This window comes from Phragmites australis, chromosome 19 (assembly GCF_958298935.1).
Source record: "Phragmites australis chromosome 19, lpPhrAust1.1, whole genome shotgun sequence".
NCBI lineage: Eukaryota > Viridiplantae > Streptophyta > Magnoliopsida > Poales > Poaceae > Phragmites > Phragmites australis.
Window position 1 is genome coordinate 25,082,961 of NC_084939.1, and position 21,929 is coordinate 25,104,889.

The 21,929-nt window shown below is 48.1% G+C and overlaps 1 protein-coding gene across 1 annotated transcript; it reads right to left on the reverse strand.

Moving 5' to 3' along the window:
* Positions 1 to 19,234: 19,234 nt before the first annotated feature.
* On the reverse strand, positions 19,235 to 21,131 carry LOC133900739 (WRKY DNA-binding transcription factor 70-like). The gene is made up of 3 exons (XM_062341967.1): positions 20,304 to 21,131; positions 20,044 to 20,148; positions 19,235 to 19,836 (listed from the first exon to the last, which is right to left on the reverse strand). The coding sequence occupies exons 1-3, from the start codon at positions 20,675 to 20,677 to the stop codon at positions 19,428 to 19,430; spliced, it is 888 nt and encodes a 295-aa protein (XP_062197951.1). The 5' UTR covers positions 20,678 to 21,131; the 3' UTR covers positions 19,235 to 19,427.
* Positions 21,132 to 21,929: the final 798 nt, after the last annotated feature.

The following is a 21,929-nucleotide window of genomic DNA, read 5'->3' on the forward strand; positions in this document are numbered from 1 at the left end:
CTTGTGCATTGAACTATACTATTACGTCCGTACATACATACATAGACCTGTTGCTCATATCTGGTTGCAACACATCAATTCTATATATCTACAACGAATCAGGTATGCACGTGGATGGAGAGCATATGCGACAAACTTGTGGCGGCTGGGGGTCAATACACCCTGTTTATAATTACTTAATCAGCAGCTACTTGTCATCACGTACTAATTGGCTACGTTTATATAGTTGCTTGCTGTTGCAACGCGCGACACTGAACATATGATTTCCGAATTTAAGGTTGTACTGATATTCCAATTTTAGAACGCGGCAATCGCAGGGATTGCATCGTGAGAATCCAATGCCTTCGGACTAGTATAGGATTCCAACAGACGAGACAAGTTCAGGCTGTTCGATCCACTCCTTTTATCCACAAATTTTTGTCACTATAGTTTAGTATACCTCTCACTTCTGCCTTTCCAATGCATGATTTCTCATTTTCTTCCTCTTATTATCTCCCTATATATCCCACCCCGTTGCTAAGATTTGTTCATATCATATTGACTGATCATTATATATGAATTACCAGGCTCCAAATCTTAGGAGCGCATCCGCAAGTTGATGTAACTAACGCAGTAGCCATCATCTTGCTTGGATCCCGTCAGATGTTTGGTGAAATAGAGACTATCTATCCAATGGTAAGCACCCGGCCTCTCACATCTTCTCTTCATTATTATCAGTACGGCACTCAATTTCTTTTTTATATTTAAATGGGTAAGTATGTCATTATAGGAACAAGAATGGTGACTAGAGGAGATGAATAGACGTCTCAATAATTTTTTTTAAATAGATGATCTTTTTCTATTTCTCACCCAACGCATCTCAAAACGCTCAAACAGAAACAAAAGAATTAGAGAGACAAAGCAAGAAGACTAGTTCTATGGCAATATAACTCCACAGATGGAATATGAACCATAGGTTCTATTCAAAACCATTCCATATGTCTTTGTACACAAAAACTCGCAACTTTCAAAGAAACTAGAGAAGATGGATATCGGACAAGATTATCCTCTAAGATGATAGTCTAGTGGCAAGGGGACTGAAGACCCGCTCAAATACATGAGTATGTGAGTGTTTAAGCCACTAGCATCAAGAAAAATAACCCTGCAAAGGTGAAAAACTGTAGCTCAAAGAAAAGATCACCGAGTAAAGAATCTCTCCAAGTTGATGATCTAGAGGTAAGGGTACTCAAGACCTATGTGCATACACTCATATGTGAGTTTTATGTCTCTAGCAACAAGAAAAATGACCTCACAAGGTGCTGAAATTTCAGCCCAAAAACCAAAACGAAAATCAAAACCGAAAAACTTATAAACTTACAAGGGAATCAATAGAGGGAAACTAGAAGGAGAGGAATTCAAGTATATACAAAAAAAATATAAAATTCATTACTTAAAGAGGTCAGCCCTATTTTAAGCGGATTACAAAGATTTATCTTTCAAAACTCTCACCTATTACATAGACTAAGCACTTATCCTTCTCTCCTCTAAAATTCTAACTCTAAAGCTCTCAAATGGGTGGCACAAGGGGGCTCAAGTGGCTAGTTTAAAACTCTCTCTAGCCCTACCTCTCTATTTATAGGCCTAGGAAACTTGACTCTTAAGTTTCCTAACTTTTTCCCAAACACCCCTCTCTTGTAGTGCACTTTTACCTACCACCGAGGGTATTTTGGTCCATTTTCTTCTCCATTCATCGGACGTCCACAGCACCTTCATGACTTAGCTTCACCTCGACACAAGCTTCGCGATGGTGCCACATACTCCTCCAGTCTTCCCACGGTTTTGAGGCCAAACCGCGAAACCGCCTACACGCTTCTCAAAGCGTGACTCACCGCCTTACTTACACCTTAAGCAAGAGCTTCGATGTCGACGCGTGTACTCCGTCATGCAATCCTGACCGCCAGCAAGTCTCTCCCGCTCCTGATCCTTCAGGCCACCTTGTCACTTGCACCGGCATTCCCTTCACTTGACTTTGTCAACACGCTGTCTCTATCCGCCTTCAATGCTTTGCTTGACCTCCACGTGTTCAGCTAGGATCACCCTTGACTCCGTCCGGTCTTCTTGATCATCTGGCACCAAGCACTCTGCTTGGCCCTGATCATCTCGCCGTTGACCGCCAAGTTGCATCCATCACCTGCACACCATGAGACAAGCAAACACATATCTCCAACTCCAATTCCAATTAGTCCATAATCAATATGCTCAAATAAAATCTCAAATCAATTCAAATTACATCAAAACTCATGCAAAACCGAAGATCATCAAACCAAATAAATGATAATGTCAATCACTCATCACAAGAAAACCAAGACACATTTGAACTTGGTTTCTCAATCTCCCCCTTGATGAGTGCATTGACAACCGCAAAGTATAAAGATTTTGGTTTGAAAAAATTAAAACAAGATAAGCTTATCCAAATGACCAAAAACTCGAGAAAGAGCAAAATATGATACTTGGCATAAGAAAAGTTGCAAAAGCCATAAGAGAGGTAAAGACGAGCCAAAAACCTCAAAAGAGCAAGAAAAACTCAAAAACCCAAAACACATCCCTCTGTTGAATATTTGAGCATAATATTTTTAGGCATATTTTATCCCCCTTTGACAATGCAAACATCAAGGATAACAGACTATGCAAAAGATTGCAAATAAAATACAAGCCTACAAAGCTTCACATATAGATCACAAAGCACTTACAAGAACTAGAGATGTCAAAGCACTATGAGAAGTAAACAATATAACTCAAAGGTGCACAAAATCTCAAAGTGAGTTCATGTCATAAGCACAGGAAGTGAAGCAAGTTTTGATCATGTTGTTCAATTATCCAACAGATGTCACCATAAAAGCATTCGTAGTTTCATGACCAGTGCAAATATTAGAGAAACTAGTGTTATGTCAAGTTCAAACTAGGCAACCAAGTTTAACCCGATGGGCTATACAAACACTCACATATCAATCCAAGCCTTAGTTTGACAATATGAAAAAAAAACATTCTTAGCACATTAAAAAGCACAAGTTAACTTTCTCATTTAATCATTTAACTATCCTCAAGTGAGTTTTAAGCAACCTTAGGTTCACTTCTTTAGCAAACCACATGAAGCCTTAAGCCACCGTATTGGATTCAATTTTAACTCAAAACTTAACCATTCATTTTATTAACTTAACATAGAATTCAAGATATACAATTTTTCACAAAACCAAAATAAGTTGTGCCTTTGCGACACAAAAGAGCACATGCTCTCCCAAGGGTTAATCATGGGCTAAACATTTACATAGACAAAGATCAAAGATCCCCAATCCACTTAACTGAACAAAGCAGCATAGCACAAGCTTTTCACAGAATTAGCCCTAATTTAAACACTGATTAAGCTAAAGCAAATACTCAAGGGTGACAAGAGCTTATGTTCGTATTTCAAGTTCATTCTTCAGAAAAGACAAGCTTACTCAACAGATTTTATGTCATGTTTCAATAAGAGTCTAAGCTTGCACAAATTGTTATACATCCACTACACTTAGCATAAATTCACAACTAGTACAAGAAAGTGCAAAGAACATATAAGTGAAGCTTGCTAACATGATTATATTACAAAATGCTATGCAATGCAAATACAATAAAAGTAAGATAGAGTATGTACAAAGGCAACTCCCTCTCACACAATGCCATAGGGATAACACACACCAAGCTCTCCCCTCAGAAAGGCAAACCTTGTTGCATCTAGAGGCTTGATAAAGATATCGGCTAGCTGGTGTTAGGTATCTATGTAGCTCAACTCAATGTCTGCCTTCTCATTATGGTCTATCAGGAAGTGGAATCTCACATCTATGTGTTTGGTTTTGGAGTGTTGAACTGGATTATTGGCTAAGCTTATAACACTGGTGTTGTCACACAAAAGTGGCACACTCTTGAAATCTAACCCAAAATCCCTCAAGGTAGTAACCATTCATAAAATCTGTGAGCAACAGCTAGCAGCAGCTACATATTCAGCTTCAGCAGTAGATTACGCAACGCTAGACTACTTATGAGAAGACCAACACACAAGAGAAGTACCCAAGAAATGACAAGTAGCAGAGGTACTCTTCCTGTCAATTCTACAACTAGCAAAATCCGCATCTGAAAAACCTCGAAGAGAAAGCGAAGAGGAAGCAGAAAATCAAAGCCTAAACTCGAGAGTGTGCTTGAGATACATCATAATGCGCTTCACCGCTTGGCGGTGAGACGTCCTCGGTGAAGCCTGGAAGCGAGCACACAAGCAGACGGCGAAGTGGATGTCGAGTCTTGTCGCCGTCAGGTACAGAAGGGAGCCGATCATGCTCCTGTACTCCCGCTGGTCCACCTCCTTGCCATCTTCATCCGGATCAAGCACGGTTGAGGTAGCCATCGGTGACACCAATGGCTTTGCATCGCTCATGTCGAACTTTTTCAGCAAATACTTGGTGTACTTCGTCTGATGGACGAATGTGCCTTGCTTGTATTGCTTGATTTGCAGCCCAAGGAAGAAGTTGAGCTTGCCCATCATCGACATCTCGAATTCCCTACTCATAGTTTCTGCAAACTTGGCCACAAGTGCATGAGAAGAGCCACAAAAAATGATATCATCCACGTAAATCTGAACAAGTAAGAAATCATTGTTATGCCTAAGAGTGAACAAAGTTTTATCAGCTGACCCCATCACATACCCATGCCCTAGCAAGAAAAACCTAAGCCTATCATACCAAGCCCTAGGTGCCTGGTTAAGCCCATACAAAGCTTTCTGAAGCTTATATACTCTAAGTGGTTATTTAGGGTGCTCAAAGCCTAGGGGTTGCTTGACATAGACCTCTTCCTCTATGAAGCTATTTAGGAAAGCACTCTTGACATCCGTTTGATACAACTTAAAACCTCGGGATGCCGCAAATGCAAGAAGGATTCTAATGGCTTCTAGTCTAGCTACTGGTGCAAAGGTTTTTCTAAAGTCTATCCCCTCTACCTGAGTGAAACCCTGAGCCACTAGTCTAGCTTTGTTTCTCACAATAGACCCATCCTCCCCCTGTTTGTTTTTGAAAACCCATTTGGTGCCTATAGTGTGAACATTAGGGGGTGGCTCTACAAGGACCTAGACTTGGTTTCTCTCAAAGTTTTCAAGCTCTTCACGCATGGTATTGACCCAACTCAAATCAGATAAAGCATGTCCAACATCCTGGGGCTCAAAAGAAGCAACGAATGCAGAATCAGTAAAATGAGCATTAGAAATAGACTTGGACCTCGTTACCCTCTTCTCAAGACCTCCGATCATCATGTGTGGAGGGTGTCGCTGCTGAATGTGTTGAGGGGCCTCACGCCTAGAGGTGAACTCCCCCTCAACTTGTGCGGGTGCAGGCTCGAGAGCAGCCGAAATGAAAGTAGAGGCTGCAGGACCCTCTGCTGGAGTAGAAGTAGGAGCCAGCTCTGGAAGCAGTGGTCGAGGAAAGTAGTGGATCATCCTCGTCAGCACCGAAAGCTGGAAGATCGTCATCTACAAAGATGCTCTCGCTCATCTCCTGATCACCTGCATACTCAAAGGCAGAACTAGCACAGGGGTTGATTCATCAAAAGTCACATCACAGGATTCCATGATGGTGTTAGTGTCAAGATTATAAACCCTATAAAATTGACCATAAAGAGAATACCCTAAGAAAATACCATCAGAATAACGCGACTCGAACTTGTCAAGATTTCCACGCTTTAGGATGAAGCAACGATAACCGAAAACTCTCAAATATGAAACCTTCAGGTTTCTCCCAAAATGCAACTCATAAGAAGTCAAATTCAAGATCGAGCGCAAGAAAAATCCGATTAGAGATATAGCACGCTGTGCTAATGGCCTCAGCCCAAAACTTCCTAGGAGTCCTATGCTCATTGAGCATCGTCCTAGCCATCTCCACCAAAGTCCTGTTCTTTCTCTCAACCATGCCATTCTACCGAGGAACGCGTGGGGTAGAAAATTGATGTTCAATGTCATGTTCAATGCAGAAAGTATCAAAGAGATAGTTCTTGAACTCGGTGCCATTATCACTGCGAATTGCTTTCAATCCACCAGGGAGTTCTGTGAACAATCTCAAAGCCAAGCTCCGACAGTGTGAAAACACTTCATCCTTGCTCACAAGAAAGAAGACCCAAGAGTAGCAAGAGAAATCATCGATAATGATAAGAACATACCACTTCCCACCCGCTGAACGAACCCGAGCAGGACCAACAGTTTCCATATGGAGAAGTTCTCCCGGTCGTTCAGTCATCACCAGATAAACTGGTGGGTGAGCACTCAAACGAGGAGCACACACAAGGTTCTTCTCAAACTTGATCTTGGGCAATCCTCAGATCAAGCTTAGGGCACTCAAACGAGTAAGCAAATCAAAGCTCATATGCCCTAGTCTTCTATGCCACATCCAAAGCTCAGAAGAAGGTTGAGCAAGTAAACACCGAAAAGAACCAGAAGACTCAGAAAAATTAGCTCCAAAAACTCTCCCAACTCGAGAATCTTGCTGTCGGAGGATGAACTCTACAAGCGGGGATCCGGAGGGATCCCCTTTGAGATTGGGCTGGGGGAATGACTCTGAATCTACCTCGTACGCGAAATAAATAGGAGTAAATGAGATGCAGGTGGAATGGATGATCGGATGCAGGTGGAAATAAATGCTCAGGGGATTTTAGACAGGTTCGGACCGCACGGAGCGTAATACCCTACTCCTGTGTGTATGCTATAAATGCTCAGGAAATGTTTCTCTGAGGATCTCTTGTGTTACAAGGATGTTTGGCTAAATCGAGAGCTTCGTGAGATTGTCTTGGTCTTGAGGACTTGCTGTTCGTGCTTGTTCCGTCGTCGTCGTCCAGAGTTCCCCCTTTTCTCCGGGGAGCCCGCCCCTCTTTTATAGCCCGTCGGGGCGGTAGCGTGCCCAGAAAGGATGGCGCGAGTTCCAAGGCACCATAAATGGAAACTGTTTTCTCGCACAAATCGAGCATCTCACCAAACAGATTAAACATATGGATTCCAGAAAGAAAACTCAGAATAAGAGTGTATATTGACAATTTTGTGTACAAAGGTGGTAACTTACATGGTTGGTGGCAGCCTCCGGCCAACTTGGGCAGGGGGACCCCTGGCCTGGTTGGCCCGAGCACAAACATGTCCACCTAGGGATAAAATTTGCGCAGATGCTCGATGTTCCACGTGTTTGGGAGCGGCTACCCGTCCTCTGTGGCCAGCCGAAACGAGCCTTGTCGCGGGACATCGGTCACGATGAAGGGGCTTTCCAACATAGGGAACAGCTTATTCTTTCCTTCGCGCGTTTGGACGCGTCGGAGAACTAGATCCCCAACCTCGAGTGCCCGGGCCCGGATGTGACGCTAATGATAACGCCACAGGCTCTGCTGGTATCTGGCTACTCGGACAGCGGCTCGTCGCCGGCGCTCCTCCAGGTGGTCGACGTCGTCGCGTCTTTGCTGTTTCTGTTCGCCTTCGGAGTAGGCATTCACCTGAGGGGAGCCGAGAGTGAGCTTGGAGGGGAGGACCGCCTCAGTGTCGTATACGAGGAAGAACGGAGTCTCCCCGGTGGAGCGGCTTGGCGTGGTCCGGTTGGCCCATAACACAGCAGCCAGCTCGTCGATCCACCCTTTCCCGTGCTTTGCGAGCATGTTGTAGGTCCGAAGCCCCTTCAGTATCTCAGCATTTGCACGCTCGACCTGCCCATTGCTCCGAGGATGAGCGACAGAGGCGAAGCAGAGCTTGATGCTGAGGTCCTCGCAGTAGTCCCCGAACAGGGCACTTGTGAACTGGGTGCTATCATCGGTGATGATTCTGTTCGGGACGCCGAAGTTTCTTGTGATACCGCGGATGAATTGAAGCGCCGTATTCTTGGTAACCTTGATAACTGGGACCGCCTCCGGCCAGTTGGTGAACTTGTCGATGGCGACGTAGAGGTACTCATAGCCCCCGATTGCTCGAGGGAATGGACCCAAGATGTCCAGCCCCCAGACCGCGAAGGGTCATGACAAGGGGATGGTATGGAGAGCCTGAGCTGGCTGGTGAATCTGCTTTGCGTGGAACTGGCAGGCCCTGCAGCACCAAATCAACTCGGATACGTCCTGGAGAGCTGTAGGTCAGTAGAAGCCTTGCCGAAAGGCCTTCCCGACCAGCGTGCGGAATGATGTATGGCCACCGCACTCGCCCTCGTGGATCTCAGTGAGGAGCTCACTGCCTTCTACCCGGGTGATGCATTTCAGGAGGACACCGTTCGTACCGCGTCGGTAGAGATCCCCATCTACTATGGCATAGCGTTTGGACTGCCGTGCAATCCTCTCCGCAGAGGCATCCTCCCTAGGAAGGATATTTTCTTTCAAGTACCCTTGGATCTCGTCGATCCACGAGGCATCTTGAGAACCACCGGCAAGCGCAGCGCACTCACCGGGCGGTGGCACCTTGACGGAACCTCCCACTGAGGGTGCTGCCTGGGTTCCCTCAACTAGGCTCGAGGGTTTCCCTTCATCCTGGTCGACAGGCAGGACGGATGGCCGTGTGAGCCTTTCTTCAAAGGCTCCGGCTGGGACGAGCACCCGGGCAAAGGCTAGGCGGGAGAGGTCAACGACCAGAGCGTTGTCGCGGTGAGGTACGTGCCGCAGCTCCAAGCCATCAAAGTGCCTCTCCAGCCTCCTGACTTCCGCCACGTACGCCGCCATCTGAGGATCCGCGCACTGGTACTCCTTGGATACTTGGTTGACCACCAGTTGGGAGTCTCCCTTGACCAGCAGGCACCGAATCCCGAGGCCCACCGCTGCTCGGAGGCCAGCGATGAGGCCCTCATACTCCGCCATGTTGTTGGTTGCTCGGAAATGCAGCTGCACGACGTACTAAAGTACTTCACCCGTTGGGGAGGTGAGAACCACTCCAGCCCCCGCGCCTTTCAGCGTGAGGGAGCCGTCAAAGTGCATGACCCAGTACCCGGGCCCATCTTGCCCGGTGTACGCGGAAATATCTTCATTCTCAATCTCAGGGACTGGCGTCCACTCCGCCGCAAAGTCAGACAGAGCTTGGCTCTTGATTACCTGGCAGCTGACGAAGTGCAGATCGAATTCTGCGAGCTCGATCGCCCACTTGACGATACGCCTAGTGCCTTCTCGGTTTCGGAGGATCGGCCCCAGTGGGTATGTGGTTACCACCGATACCTTGTGCGCCTGGAAGTAGTGGCGCAACTTCCTGGAAGCGATGAGCACGACATAGAGCATCTTCTGGGCTTGGGGGTATCTTGTCTTGGCGTCTCGGAGGACTTCACTGACGAAGTACACCAGTCGCTGTACACGGTGGGCCCAGACTGGGGCCTCTCCTGAGGACTTGTCACAGCCCCCGAGCTCGGCATAGTGGTCAGGGCCGGCCAGGCTCTCGGGCTCAACTCCCTGGTCGGGAGGAGCCGTGGTCTTGGGCTCGACTCCTTGCTCGGGAGGAGCCCCGAGAACTGAAGGCTGCTCGGGAGCGGCTGGGAGCTCGGACCTAGCACCTTGCCCCGAGCACTCGTCGCGCTCCACCACTAGTACCATACTCACGACCTGAGGAGTGTTCGAGACATAGAGCAGTAAAGGCTCGCCCTCGGAGGGGGCCACTAGTACGGACGGTGAGGTGAGATATTTCTTCAAGTCTTGGAAGGCCTGCTCGGCCTTCGGCGTCCAGTCAAAATGACCGATCTTCTTCAGTAGTTTGAAAAGAGGGAGCCCATGCTCCCCGAGCTTGGAGATAAAGCGTCCCAAGGTCGCCATGCAGCCAGCGGGATGCTGGACTTCTTTGAGTCGAGCCGGGGGTCGCATCTGTTCGATGGCCCGGATCTTCTTCGGATTGGCCTCGATTCCTCGGCTGGAGACCAATAAATTGAGGAGCTTGCCCGCGGGTACCCCGAAGACGCACTTCTCGGGGTTGAGCTTCAGGCGGGTAGTGCGGAGACTGTTGAAAGTCTCGGCTAAGTCCTCCAGCAGGGTGGCGCGGTCTCGATGTAAGCTTCGACGTTGCGGCCAACCTGCGAGTCAAGGGTAATGCGCACAGCCCGCTGGAATGATAATCCAGCGTTGCGCAAACCAAAAGGCATTGAGACATAACAATAGGTCCCCACCGGGGTAGTAAAAGAAGTTTTTTCCTCGTCCTATTTGGCCATGCGGATTTGGTGATAACCCGAATTTGCATATAAAAAACACAAAAGATCGCATCCCGCAGTGGAATCTACAATCTGATCTATGCGGGGTAAAGAAAAATGATCTTTCGGACAAGCCTTGTTCAGGTCGGTGTAATCGACACACATGCGTAGCTTGCCATTGGCCTCCGGGACGATTACTGGGTTTGCCAGCCACTCTGGGTGGAGGACCTCTCGGATGAAGTCGGCGTCGAGGAGCTTGCTGACTTGCTCCCGAATAAACTCCTAGCGCTCGGGTGCCTGCCGCTGGACCTTCTACCTCACCGACCGTGCGTCTGGCCGCACAGTAAGGTGGTGCTCAATCACCTCCCTAGGAATCCCGGGCATATCGGACGACTGCCATGCAAACACGTCGACGTTAGCCCAGAGGAAGGCGACAAGCACGCTTTCCTATTTGCCACCCAGGTCACCGCCGATCCGGACGACCTGGGACGAGTCTTCGCCCACCACGACCTCCCTCGTAGGGATGGAGGCATCGGCGGCGAGTCAGGGTTTGGATGAAGAGGGTCCCGGGCCCCCTGGGTGTCCTTTGATCTCGGCCCAAGCAGAGACCAAGGCCGAGTAGAGCTGCTCGGCGCAGGAGACGGCGCTGCCGGTCTCAGCGGGCACGGAGATGGGACCTGCAGGGCCCGGCATCTTAACCGTGAGGTAGGCATAGTGCGTGACCACCATGAACCGAGCGAGCGCTGGGCGCCCGAGTATGGCGTTGTAGGGGAGAGGGACTTTCGCGACATCGAAGATGACGTTCTCCGTCCAGAAATTATTCCGGCTCCTAAATGTGACGGGCAGCTCGACCTGCCCAAGGGGCAGGGTGTGCCCCGACGTCACCTCGTAGAAGGGGAGCGACGGCTTTAGGCGTCGGGAAGGCACCTGCAGCTTCTGGAATGCCTCCTGGGACAGGAGGTTTAAGCCTGCACCCCCATCGATCAGCACTCTACTGACCTTCACATTGCAGATGGTAGGGGACACTACCAGAGGTAGTCACCTCACATCTGCAGTACTCGCGGGGTGGTCCGCCAGACTGAACGTGATCGGGGTGTCTGACCACTTCAGGGGCCTTGCGGCCGCTGTGCTCGGGGTGGCCAAGGACACCTCACGCCGCATTGTCTTGACACAGCGACGAGAGAAGGGCGTGTATGTGCCCCCATCGATGAAGGCGACGGTGTGCTCGGACTCTTGGAACCCGAGTTCTTGGTTCTGGGGGGCGGCTCTGTCGTCGTCGCCCCTACGACGCTCCTCACGCTCCTCCTGGCACCACTCGACAAGGCCTTTAACCGACCGGCACTCTATGAGGTCGTGCCAGTCAGTCTGGTGGATCTTGCACCACTTTCCCAGCTCGGGCTTCACGGGAGCAGGAGCCCTCGGGGAAGCGGAAGCCCTCGCGGGAGTGGGCCTTCTATCGGCAGCTGCCCGGCGTGCCAGCCTGCGGTCAGGGCCCTCTGCCGGCCTACAGGCAGGGCCCTCTGTCGGTACGACAGGGGTAGCATCGCGCCTTCTTCTCTTTTTCTTTTTCCGCCTGTCGAAGCAGGAAGAACCTGGTTGGTCGGCAGCGGGTTGCTCATGGCGCGGGACATGCCACGCCCGAGCCTCCGTCGCCTTTGCGCACTTGTCGGCCAATGTGAAGAGCTCTGCGGTGGTTTCGACTTCATGCGTACCTAGCTTTTCGAGCATCCGCTCATCGCGGACACCTTGCCGGAATGCGACGATGATGGCATGGGGGGTTATCCGCTGGATGGTGTTGCGGACCTGGCTAAAGCACTGTATGAAATGCCTCAGCGTCTCCCCCTCCTGTTGCTTCACGGCATGGAGGTCGCACTCCAAGCCGAGGCGTGTGAAAGTGCCCTGAAAATTGGCCACGAACTGGTGGCAGAGGTCATCCCAGGAGCTGATGGATCCTGGGGGTAAATTCATAAGCCAGGAGCGGGCAGAGCCCCTCAAGGCTACATGAAAGTAATTGGCCATAACCTTTTCACTGCCGCCCACTGCTTGGACGGCGGTGGTGTAGATCTGGAGGAAATCGACGGGGTCAATGGACCCGTCGTACTTCTCCGGCAGTTCTGGCCTGAACTTTGTGGGCCAGTTGACTCAACGGAGCTCGTTGGTGAATGCGCGGCAGCAGGTGCCGTATCCCGTGGCACGAGCAGCGCCCTTGGAAGGCGAACGCCGGCGCGCCGGGGAGCCTCGGCGGTCACGGGCTGGCATAGAGGAAGTCTGGTCCTCTGCTCGGCCTAGTGCCACTATTCCCAGTGGCGCTCAAGGGTGACGCGCGCATCCTTGATAGCCCTCCTCTCATTGAGGTGTAAGCGGAGGTCCTGAGCTCCTGTTGTGGCCAAGGGGCGCTCACGGGGGCGGTCACGGGCCGAAATATCCCGCACCACCTGCCGGTAAGCTGTGCCCACCAGGGCGGCCACCTCCTGCAGCCAACGGCCTTCTGGGGTTTCCCCCGCTGCCTGGACAGGCGGGTGCCTGAGGAGTGCTTGCGCCGCAAGCAACGCACTCCCAAGGCTGGCGTCACCGAAGGCAAGCCTGCGCCGTAACAGTGCCCGGTGCTGTCCGGACGTAGATCTGGCGGCAGGAGTGTCTGCCGCCTGCTGAGGGTTAGGCGGCCCACCTGCGACGGCGGCGACGGCCCTGCTGGGCCCAGCGCCGTTGTTCCCATGGGAGGGGAGCGTCGTACGGGCCGACCGCTGCTGCTGTTGAGGAACAGCAGAAACTGGGGCCTCTTGAGCGATGGGCTCCACTTCTTCGCTGGAGTTCGAGCTGGTGCGTTGGAGGCGATGTCCACCTGCCATCTTTTCTGCAGAAATCAAGGCGAACTCAGAGATGCAACCCCCCTACCTGGCGCGCCAGCTGTCGGAGGATAAACTTCACAAGCGGGGATCCGGAGGGACCCCCTTTGAGATTCGACCGAGGGGATGATTCTGAATCTACCTCGTACACGAAATAAATGGGAGTAAATGAGATGCAGGTGGAATGGATGATCAGATGCAGGAGGAAATAAATGCTCAGGGGATTTTAGACAGGTTCGGATCGCACGGAGCGTAATACCCTACTCCTGTGTGTATGCTATAAATGCTCAGGGAATGTCTCTCTGAGGATTTCTTGTGTTACAAGGATATTTGGCTAAATCGAGAGCTTCGTGAGCTTGTCTTGGTCTTGAAGACTTGTTGTTCGTGCTTGTTCCGTCGTCGTCGTCCAGAGTTCCCCCTTTTCTCCGGGGAGCCCGCCCATCTTTTATAGCCCGTCGGAGCGGTAGCGTGCCCAGAAAGGATGGCGCGAGTTACAATGCACCATAAATGGAAAGCAACCATCATGGGCTGCAGCTTGAGGTGACGGGGAGGGTTGAAAACGCGCCCCCGTCCGGTCCTGTCGTCATCATCCCGCTTTTCAGCGGGTGCTGCGGGGAGGGCCCGTCGGGCAGCCACCGAGCAACATCACGTGCCCGCCCGGTCAGATCGACCCTGACACAGCAGAACGACAGACGATATGCCTTGAGCCCTGCAACGTTATCCCGAGACGCGTCAGATGACGCGCGATGGGACCCCCCGCATTAAATGTCCCCACGCCTCCCTGCCAGGCAATGGCAGGGACTGACAGTAGGCGTGGGGGGAGTGGTTGGAAGTGACAGGCCACGCGCCCTCTTAAATGCATCATCGGGCCTCTCACCAATTGACACTTCACCGCTGAGCCCCTGTGGGGACCACCGGCGAAAGACTTCTCAGGTCCTCGGGGAACTGTGAGTGCTCGGGGACTACTGTTCACAGCCCCGAGCACTCTCTTCCCGGATATGCCCTTCCTTGTCCTCGGGGAACTCGGGTGCTCGGGGACCACTGTTCATGGCCCCGAGCACCCTCTTCCGGAACTTGTACTTCTCGGGTCATCGGGGAACTCAGGTACTCGAGGAGCACTGTTCATAGCCCCGAGCACCCTCTCCCGAAACTTGGTCTTCTCGGACCTCGGGGAGATAATCCCCGTGGGAGGGCGCCACGTGGCACTCTACTGTCCTGCCCTCGGTACTCGGGGACCCCTGGTTCCTATGTCACCGACACTTGCAAATCAAAGCGCTAGAAGAATCAAGAACTCGAGAATTATTGCGTTTGAAACGCACTTCCAAGTCCTCATCTAGCAACTGAGATATAGAGAGAAGATTGTATCCTAGATGCTCCACCAAAGCCACATCTTTGAGAGTGAAACTCTCATTCATCCTTATCATACCTTTGGCTTTCACCCTTCCTATCCGATCATCCCCGAATGTGATGTACTCGTGTCGCTTTACGGGGGTAAGACTGGAGAACCATGATGAATCTCCAGTCATGTGGCGCGAACAACCAAAGTTGATGAGCCACTTGTTCTCCAAGCCTTCGCCTGCCACCTACATATGAGAAGAATAGAAGGTGGACGGCTTAGTACTGGGGTTAGTCAAAAACCTCCTAGGAATCCAGTACTGGATCATCCGCCCTGAAGCAGAAACAGTAGGTAATTCAACACCAACACGCTGGGGGCGAGTACCACGATGAGGAAAACGTGGTTCGCCAAAGCGCTAGGACTCAAAGACTTTTACATGTGGACCAAAACCATATGAGTCATGGTAAAATCCACGCTGGGCACCACCTCTAGCAAGAGACTGAAAAGTGCTAGGGACTCGTATGTGGAAGCGAGAAAAAGACTCATGTACACCAACAGAGGGGCGGTACATGTCCTGAGTGCTCCATTCCCACTCATGCCGCTCATCTCTCCTACGGCGAAAGCAAAACCCAACCAAGTGACAATCTCTCTAGCAGTAGGTGCAGTGGTAGCGTCTCTCAGGAACTCGACTATCGGTCACTCGGGGCTCTCTTACAGGCTCTCTCATCTTAGGCTGTGGAGCTCTCTTGGGTTGTGATGCGGGCTTCTTCTTTGTGGGTTGTGGAATTGGTTTCTTGATGGGTTGTAGTGTGGTATTGATTTTGGATTTCTAAGCTTCTAGGGTAGTAGATGTGGTGAACACATTCTTACTCTCCCCATTGTAAGCCACGCTCTCAAAACCCAACCCAAGAGCCAAACCCGCCTTGTCAGCACACATCTTGGTCTTGGTCAAGATCAAATTCATTTTTTCTTTGCCCTCTGAACACTTCTCCACCAGAGAAAGGAGATACTCATTCTCAATCAGAAGCTTTTGAGCTTGCCCTCTAACCTAGCTGAGTTTGTCCTGAAAGATGGTCCAGGTGGAACAATTCAGCTGCACATCATTAGAACTCCCAGCACTCTCCAATATATATAAAGGGAAATTTATACAAGCACTTAAGAGAGTAGACCTAGACTCCTCCTCAAGGAGTTTCTTCTTGGCACTCTCAAGCCGAATGGCGACTTGAGCATGCACATTACGAATCTCAATAAGTTCAGCCATGACAATCAGGCAACTCTCACACTCCTTAACATCGAGCCTAGACCTAAGCAATGCAAGTTCAGTAGAGACAGACTCATACTTAGGCCTAAGATCGTTCAACTCACGCACAGCTTTCTAAAGTAACCTATTTTGGCTAACGAGAGCATCATTCAAGGTATCGACTTGGATGGAAAGCTGGTCGTAGGAAGGTAATACCTCAGAGGGATCCAGCTCGGGGTCGCTGTCGTCATTGTGGTCGTCCACCATGAAACAGAGGCCGGTGAAGTCCTTAGCCTTCTTCTTGTTCTTTGCTTGCGGTTCATCCTCCTCCGAGCTATCTTCCTCGCTAGAAGAAGTGTCGATGTCACTGAGAGCCGCCACGAACGCCCTAGAAGCCACCTTGGCCGCCTTCGTGGCCATCTTATCACAGTTCTTCTTAAAGAAGGGCTTCTTGTTATTCTTCTTGTGCTTGTTGTAGTCGTGGTCGCTGTCCTCTCTCTTCTTAAGCTTGGAGCAGTCCGCCTTGAAGTGGGTAGTGTCACCACACTCAAAGAAGGCACGAGAACCACCCCTCCTCCAGTCTCGGTAGTTGTTGTAGAAGCGGGTGAACTTCTTCACAATCAGCGCAAGGTCCTCATCATCCAGCGCGTCCACCTGCTCCTCTGTAACAGAAACCAAGGAAGACAAAGAAAATCCACTTGATGAAGTGTTAGCACAAGAAAAGCCAGCTGCAGACTGATTGTCACCACCAAATCCGGAAACCAACGCCATGTTCTGAGAAAGGTGGTTACCGAGACCGATTCAAGCCGCTTTGGCTATCTCGGTGGACTTGAGCTTGCTGAAAAGCTTATATAAGTCAACGTGTCCTAACTTGTAGACTCTTCAATACTCGAGATCTTCACTTCCCATATGCTACGGTCAAGAGCATAGAGAAGCTTGATCGCTCTCTCATGGTCAGAATAGGGCAAAACACCAGTTGATCGAAGATTGCTAACAATCCTATCAAAGCGAGCAAACATCGCATCCAAAGACTCTTCGGGGCCTTGCACAAACATTTGGTATTCTTGGTTGTATGTGCTTTGGTGTCTGGCCTTAATCTGATTAGTTTCTTCATGAAAGACACTCAGAGTAAACTATATCTCCCGGGCTGTATGGAGGTGCTGAACCCTATCAAACTCATTCCAACTCAGGCTTGTGAACAAAATATTTATGGCCTTATTGTTGGCCTCATACTGTTTGATTTGAACCTGAGTCGTGCGAGCAGCAGGGATCTCATAGTTGGAATCAACTATTTTCCATATTGCACTTCCTTGGCTTCGAAGATAAGCCTCCATGCGCACATTCCAGTACAAAAAATCACGGCCATCAAACAGGAGAATCTTCCCACTTTTCTCCATGTCACCTACGGATCACAAAGCCGATTAAGGTTAACAAGTGATCAAACCGGCTCTGATACCAATTGTAGGAACGAGAATGGTGACTAGAGGGAGTGAATAGGCGCCTCAACAAATTTCTTTCGAAATAGATGGCCTTTTCCTATTTCTCACCCAACGCACCTCAAAACGCTCAAGCGGAAGCAAAAGAATTAGAGAGACAAAGCAAGAAGACTAGTTCCATGGCAACATGACTCCACGGATGGAATATGAACCATAGGTTCCATTCAAGACCATTTCACGTGTCTTTGTGCACAAAAACTCGTACCTTTCAAAGAAACTAGAGAAGATGGACACCTGACAAGGTTATCCTCCAAGATGATAGTCTAGTAGCAAGAGGACTCAAGACCCGCTCAAATACATGAGTATGTGAGTGTTTAAGCCACTAGCATCAAGAAAAATAACCCTGCAAAGGTGAAAAACTGCAGCTCAAAGAAAATATCACCGAGTAAAGAATCTTTCGAAGTTGATGATCTAGAGGCAAGGGTACTCAAGACCCATGAGCATACACTCTTATGTGAGTTTTTATGTCTCTAGCAACAAGAAGAATGACCTCACAAGGTGCTGAAATTTCAGCCGAAAAATCAAAACGAAAATCAAAACCGAAAACCAAAAAACTTGAAAACTTGCAAGGGTACCAATAGAGGGAAACTAGAAGGAGGGGAATTTAAGCATATGCAAAAAATATATATAAACTTCATTACTTAAAGAGGTCAGCCCTATTTTAGGCGGATTACAAAGATTTATCTTTCAAAACTCTCACCAATTACATAGGCTAAGCACTCATCATTTTCTCCTCTAAAACCCTAGCTCTAAAGCTCTCAAATGGGTGGCACAAGTGGGCTCAAGTGGCTGGTTCAAATCTCACTCTAGCCCTACCCCTCTATTTATAGGCCTAGAAAACTTGTCCCTTAAGTTTTCTAGCTTTTTCCCAAAATACCCCTCTCTTTTAGTGCACTTCTACCTACCACCGAGGGTATTTTAGTCCATTTTCTTCTCCATTCATCGGACGGCTGCGGCACCTTCACGATTTAGCTTCGCCTCGACGCAAGCTTCGTGATGGTGCCACATACTCCTCCAGTCTTCCCACGATTTTGAGGTCAAACCGCGAAACCGCTTACACGCTTCTCAAAGCGTGACTCACCGCCTTGCTTACACCTTAAGCAAGAGCTTCGATGTCGACGCGTGTATTCCGTCATGCGATCCTGACTGTCGATAAGTCTCTCCCGCTCCCGATCCTTCGGGCTGCCTTATCACTTGCATTGGCATTCCCTTCGCTTGACTTTGTCAACACGCCGTCTCCATCCGCCTTCAATGCTTTGCTTGACCTCCACGTGTTCAGCTAGGATCACCTTTGACTTTGTCCAGCCTCCTTGATCGTCTGGTACAAAGCACTCTGCTTGGCCCGATCATCTTGCCGTCAACCGCCAAGTTACATCTATCACTTGCACACCATGAGACAAGCAAACACATATCTCCAACTCCAATTCCAATTAGTCCATAATCAATATGCTCAAATAAAATCTCAAATCAATTCGAATCACATCAAAGCTCATGCAAAATCGAAGATCATCAAACCAAATAAATGACAATATCAATCACTAATAAAAAAATTAAAATACATTTTAACTTGATTTCTCAATCGTTTAGCTAGCTAATTCCTGACGGTTAGTTGCAACAACAATCCTCCAAGTATATCAATTTATTTACTGGTGGCTAGTTTCTATATATCGATCTGACATGGTATGTGCTCATGGCTGCGGGTCAGAACCCCTACTAAGAACTTTTTAATCACCCATTTCAGCTATAAGTAATGAAATCAGAAAAAGAATAAAATCAGAAAATAATAAACATGAAAAATAATGAAAATAGATCAAGTCCACAAATCGACGACATCATCTTTTTGCTGATGTGTATGGAGCTTTGTGAGAGAAAGAGGCTTACACATGGGCCTAGATATGTGGTGAAAAAGTACTGTATCAACAATTTTACTGTCCACTGGTTACTGTAGCATCTGATCTGATCGGTTGATTTTTATCTGACGGTTGAGGAGTGATCTTAATGTATTTTACTGTAGCTCTATGCAGTTGTTAGTTACAGCTGTAGAGGATCCGATCGTGTCATGAGAGTTGCTTTGGTTTGTTAATGGCTGTGTGCAATTTGATTGTACACCCCTACATAATCAATAAAGCTCGCTCTTAGTCTTAAAAAAGCCTATAGTTGGAGGTTGTAAAATAGACCCTGTTTTTTATGTCATTTATAACTTCTTGATACAAACACAGAAAATTGACATGTTATACATTCTGTCTAAATGATATTTTCACCCCTAGACAACTGAATACAAGCATCTGTTGAGATATAACATATCATATCAAATTATCAATGATCACTAGTTTTTCGTCGGTATCTTAATTATCAGGCTCCAAGTCTCACGGGTGCATCCAACTCCCAACTGTCAAAATCCAGGGATCCAAACGTAGTAATGTCGAATGGCTCATACATGTTGGTCTTTGTGATCAAGTCCACAGATTTGTGGAGCAACCTATCATCTTCTAGGGATGTCTGATTGTCATTGGGATCTGAACAATTCGTCGATATACTGGTTTGGCTGTCGCTGCAAACAAGATCACTGGTGCTTTGGGTGTTTGTTTCAGAGTCATTGGGGCCTGAATCGCCACCATTGTTGCTCTTGCAAGTATGCTGGCCGTGGTATACGACCGTGTACATCACAGAATGATCAGCACCAGCGCTGTCATCTTGTTGTTGCACCGTCTTTGTTGCTTTGCAGTCTTGTTCCTGTCTATAGGTGCATCTGTAGTAGCTCCTGCTTGATTGAATTAAGGAGTACAATTTAGTACAAATGTGCATCATTTAACTTCTCTTAAAGACTGAAACCGGACGCATACATCACCGGAATGGGACATAGCTGTGTGCATACAAATGTAAGTGTTCCTCGGTGTTTACAGAAAAAACGAGAACACCTAAGAGGAACAAGACATATTTTAATTTTCAACAAGAAAGAGAAATTTACCTTGGGTGTTTTGCTTTATTGATGTTCTTCTGCCCATATTTCCTCCATTGGCGACCATCGCAGTGCGGAACAGGGGTTTCAAGTGACACCGAGCCAGCAGATCTCCTGTTTACAAACGGTTTGCGTAAAAAAGAATCAATGAAAAGCTTAATCACATGCAGACATATAGAAGCATAACCAACAGTAGCAATAGTTTAGAAGAAAAGAAGAGGCAATAGTTTCACACGAACGAATTTAGGACATGTCACATGCAGACATACCGTCTCTTGTGCGGATGATGGGGATTAGCATTCTCCTCATTGATGCAGTCATCAGAAATAATCTTCCTTACTCCCTTCTTGTCATCCACCAGCACATCATCAGCTCGAGCTTTGGATTGATGAAGCTGCAGGTCAGCTATGGCCTTGCTGGAGCAATCCAGTATGTCCTGGAACATCTGAACAACAAGCTCGGAGAGTTCATCCGCCTGCAGCGCTGGCAGGACGATGGCGCGCAGCTGCGTCACCAGAGACTGCTCCCTTGCGATCTCCTTCATCGCCGAGCGGTGGTCGCAGTCGCAGGCAAGAGAGGGGTGATCAGGAGGTGAAGATTGAGGAAGATATCTGTTGTTGTTCTGGTGGTGGTGGTGCTTCATCTCTTCTCCCTGTCTAGGGCTGCGGCTTCCTAGCTAGCTCTTGCCTCTCAAAGTTCTGAACCACTACAGGTTCAGTTCCTTGCAGTTGTGGGAGAAGGAAAGCTAGCTAATTGTCTGGCAATGGCGATAAGGTTGGTCCTAACCTGCTGTACTTATATATGGAGATGGCACCGTATTATGCAGCCTAATTAACGATCAAGTTGGGCACTAATATAATCAGCTGCCTGCGTAGGCAGGAACAGAGAGCACATGGAAATTAAAATACATAGGGTAAATATTTTTCTAACATAGGGTATAATGTTGTCTAGCATCTCACCAAATTTGAAATTAAAATACAACTTGTGCGAGGTGAAATAAAAAGGATAAATTTTATTATGCATAAATTGACCATATTTGAATAGTTCGGTGGACTAAATCGAGTCAAGTTTTTGTCTAGGGGCAATTCAAATAAATGAGATTGTTAAGGAGTAGAATGGACTTTTTCCATATATATATATATATATATATATATATATATATATATATATATATATATATATATATATATATGTGTGTGTGTGTGTGTGTGTCTATATATATATACACACACGTCTATGCGCAGTTGCTATTCGCACTGCGCACATCCCCTATTACAACCCGAAATACTATAAGTTACAACTTGGTAGGCAAACCAGTTACAACTTCATGTCCAGAAATGCATAATTGCAACACGAGAAACTAACACTGTGAGTTACAACTTGTTAATCGCACTGCGCACATCCTCTAGTTATAACTCGAAATACTGTGAGTTACAACTGGTTAGATAGACCAGTTACAACTTCACGTCTATAAATACATAATTGCAATAAGAAAAGTTAACATTGTGAGTTACAATTTGTTATTCGCACTGCGTACATCTCCCAGTTACAACCTGAAACACTGTGAGTTACAACCCGAAATACTGTGAGTTGCAACTTGTGGGATATATGAACTACAGTGAGTATACTGCAGAATATATATAGTTAATGCAGTAATTGTCCTGCTTGGATTCCATCAGGTAGATACTCCATAGCTATTATATACATACTATATACCAATTAACTTGCCCGCTAAACTATATATATTACGAATGATATATACACATGTATAAATAACGAGCACGTACGACAAACTTGTGGCGGCTGCTGGGTCAGACCCCCAACTAGCTTAGTACTGATTAAGGAGTAGCTAATTCCTAGCTGTTGCAGCACATGAGACAAATTAAAGCTTGTCG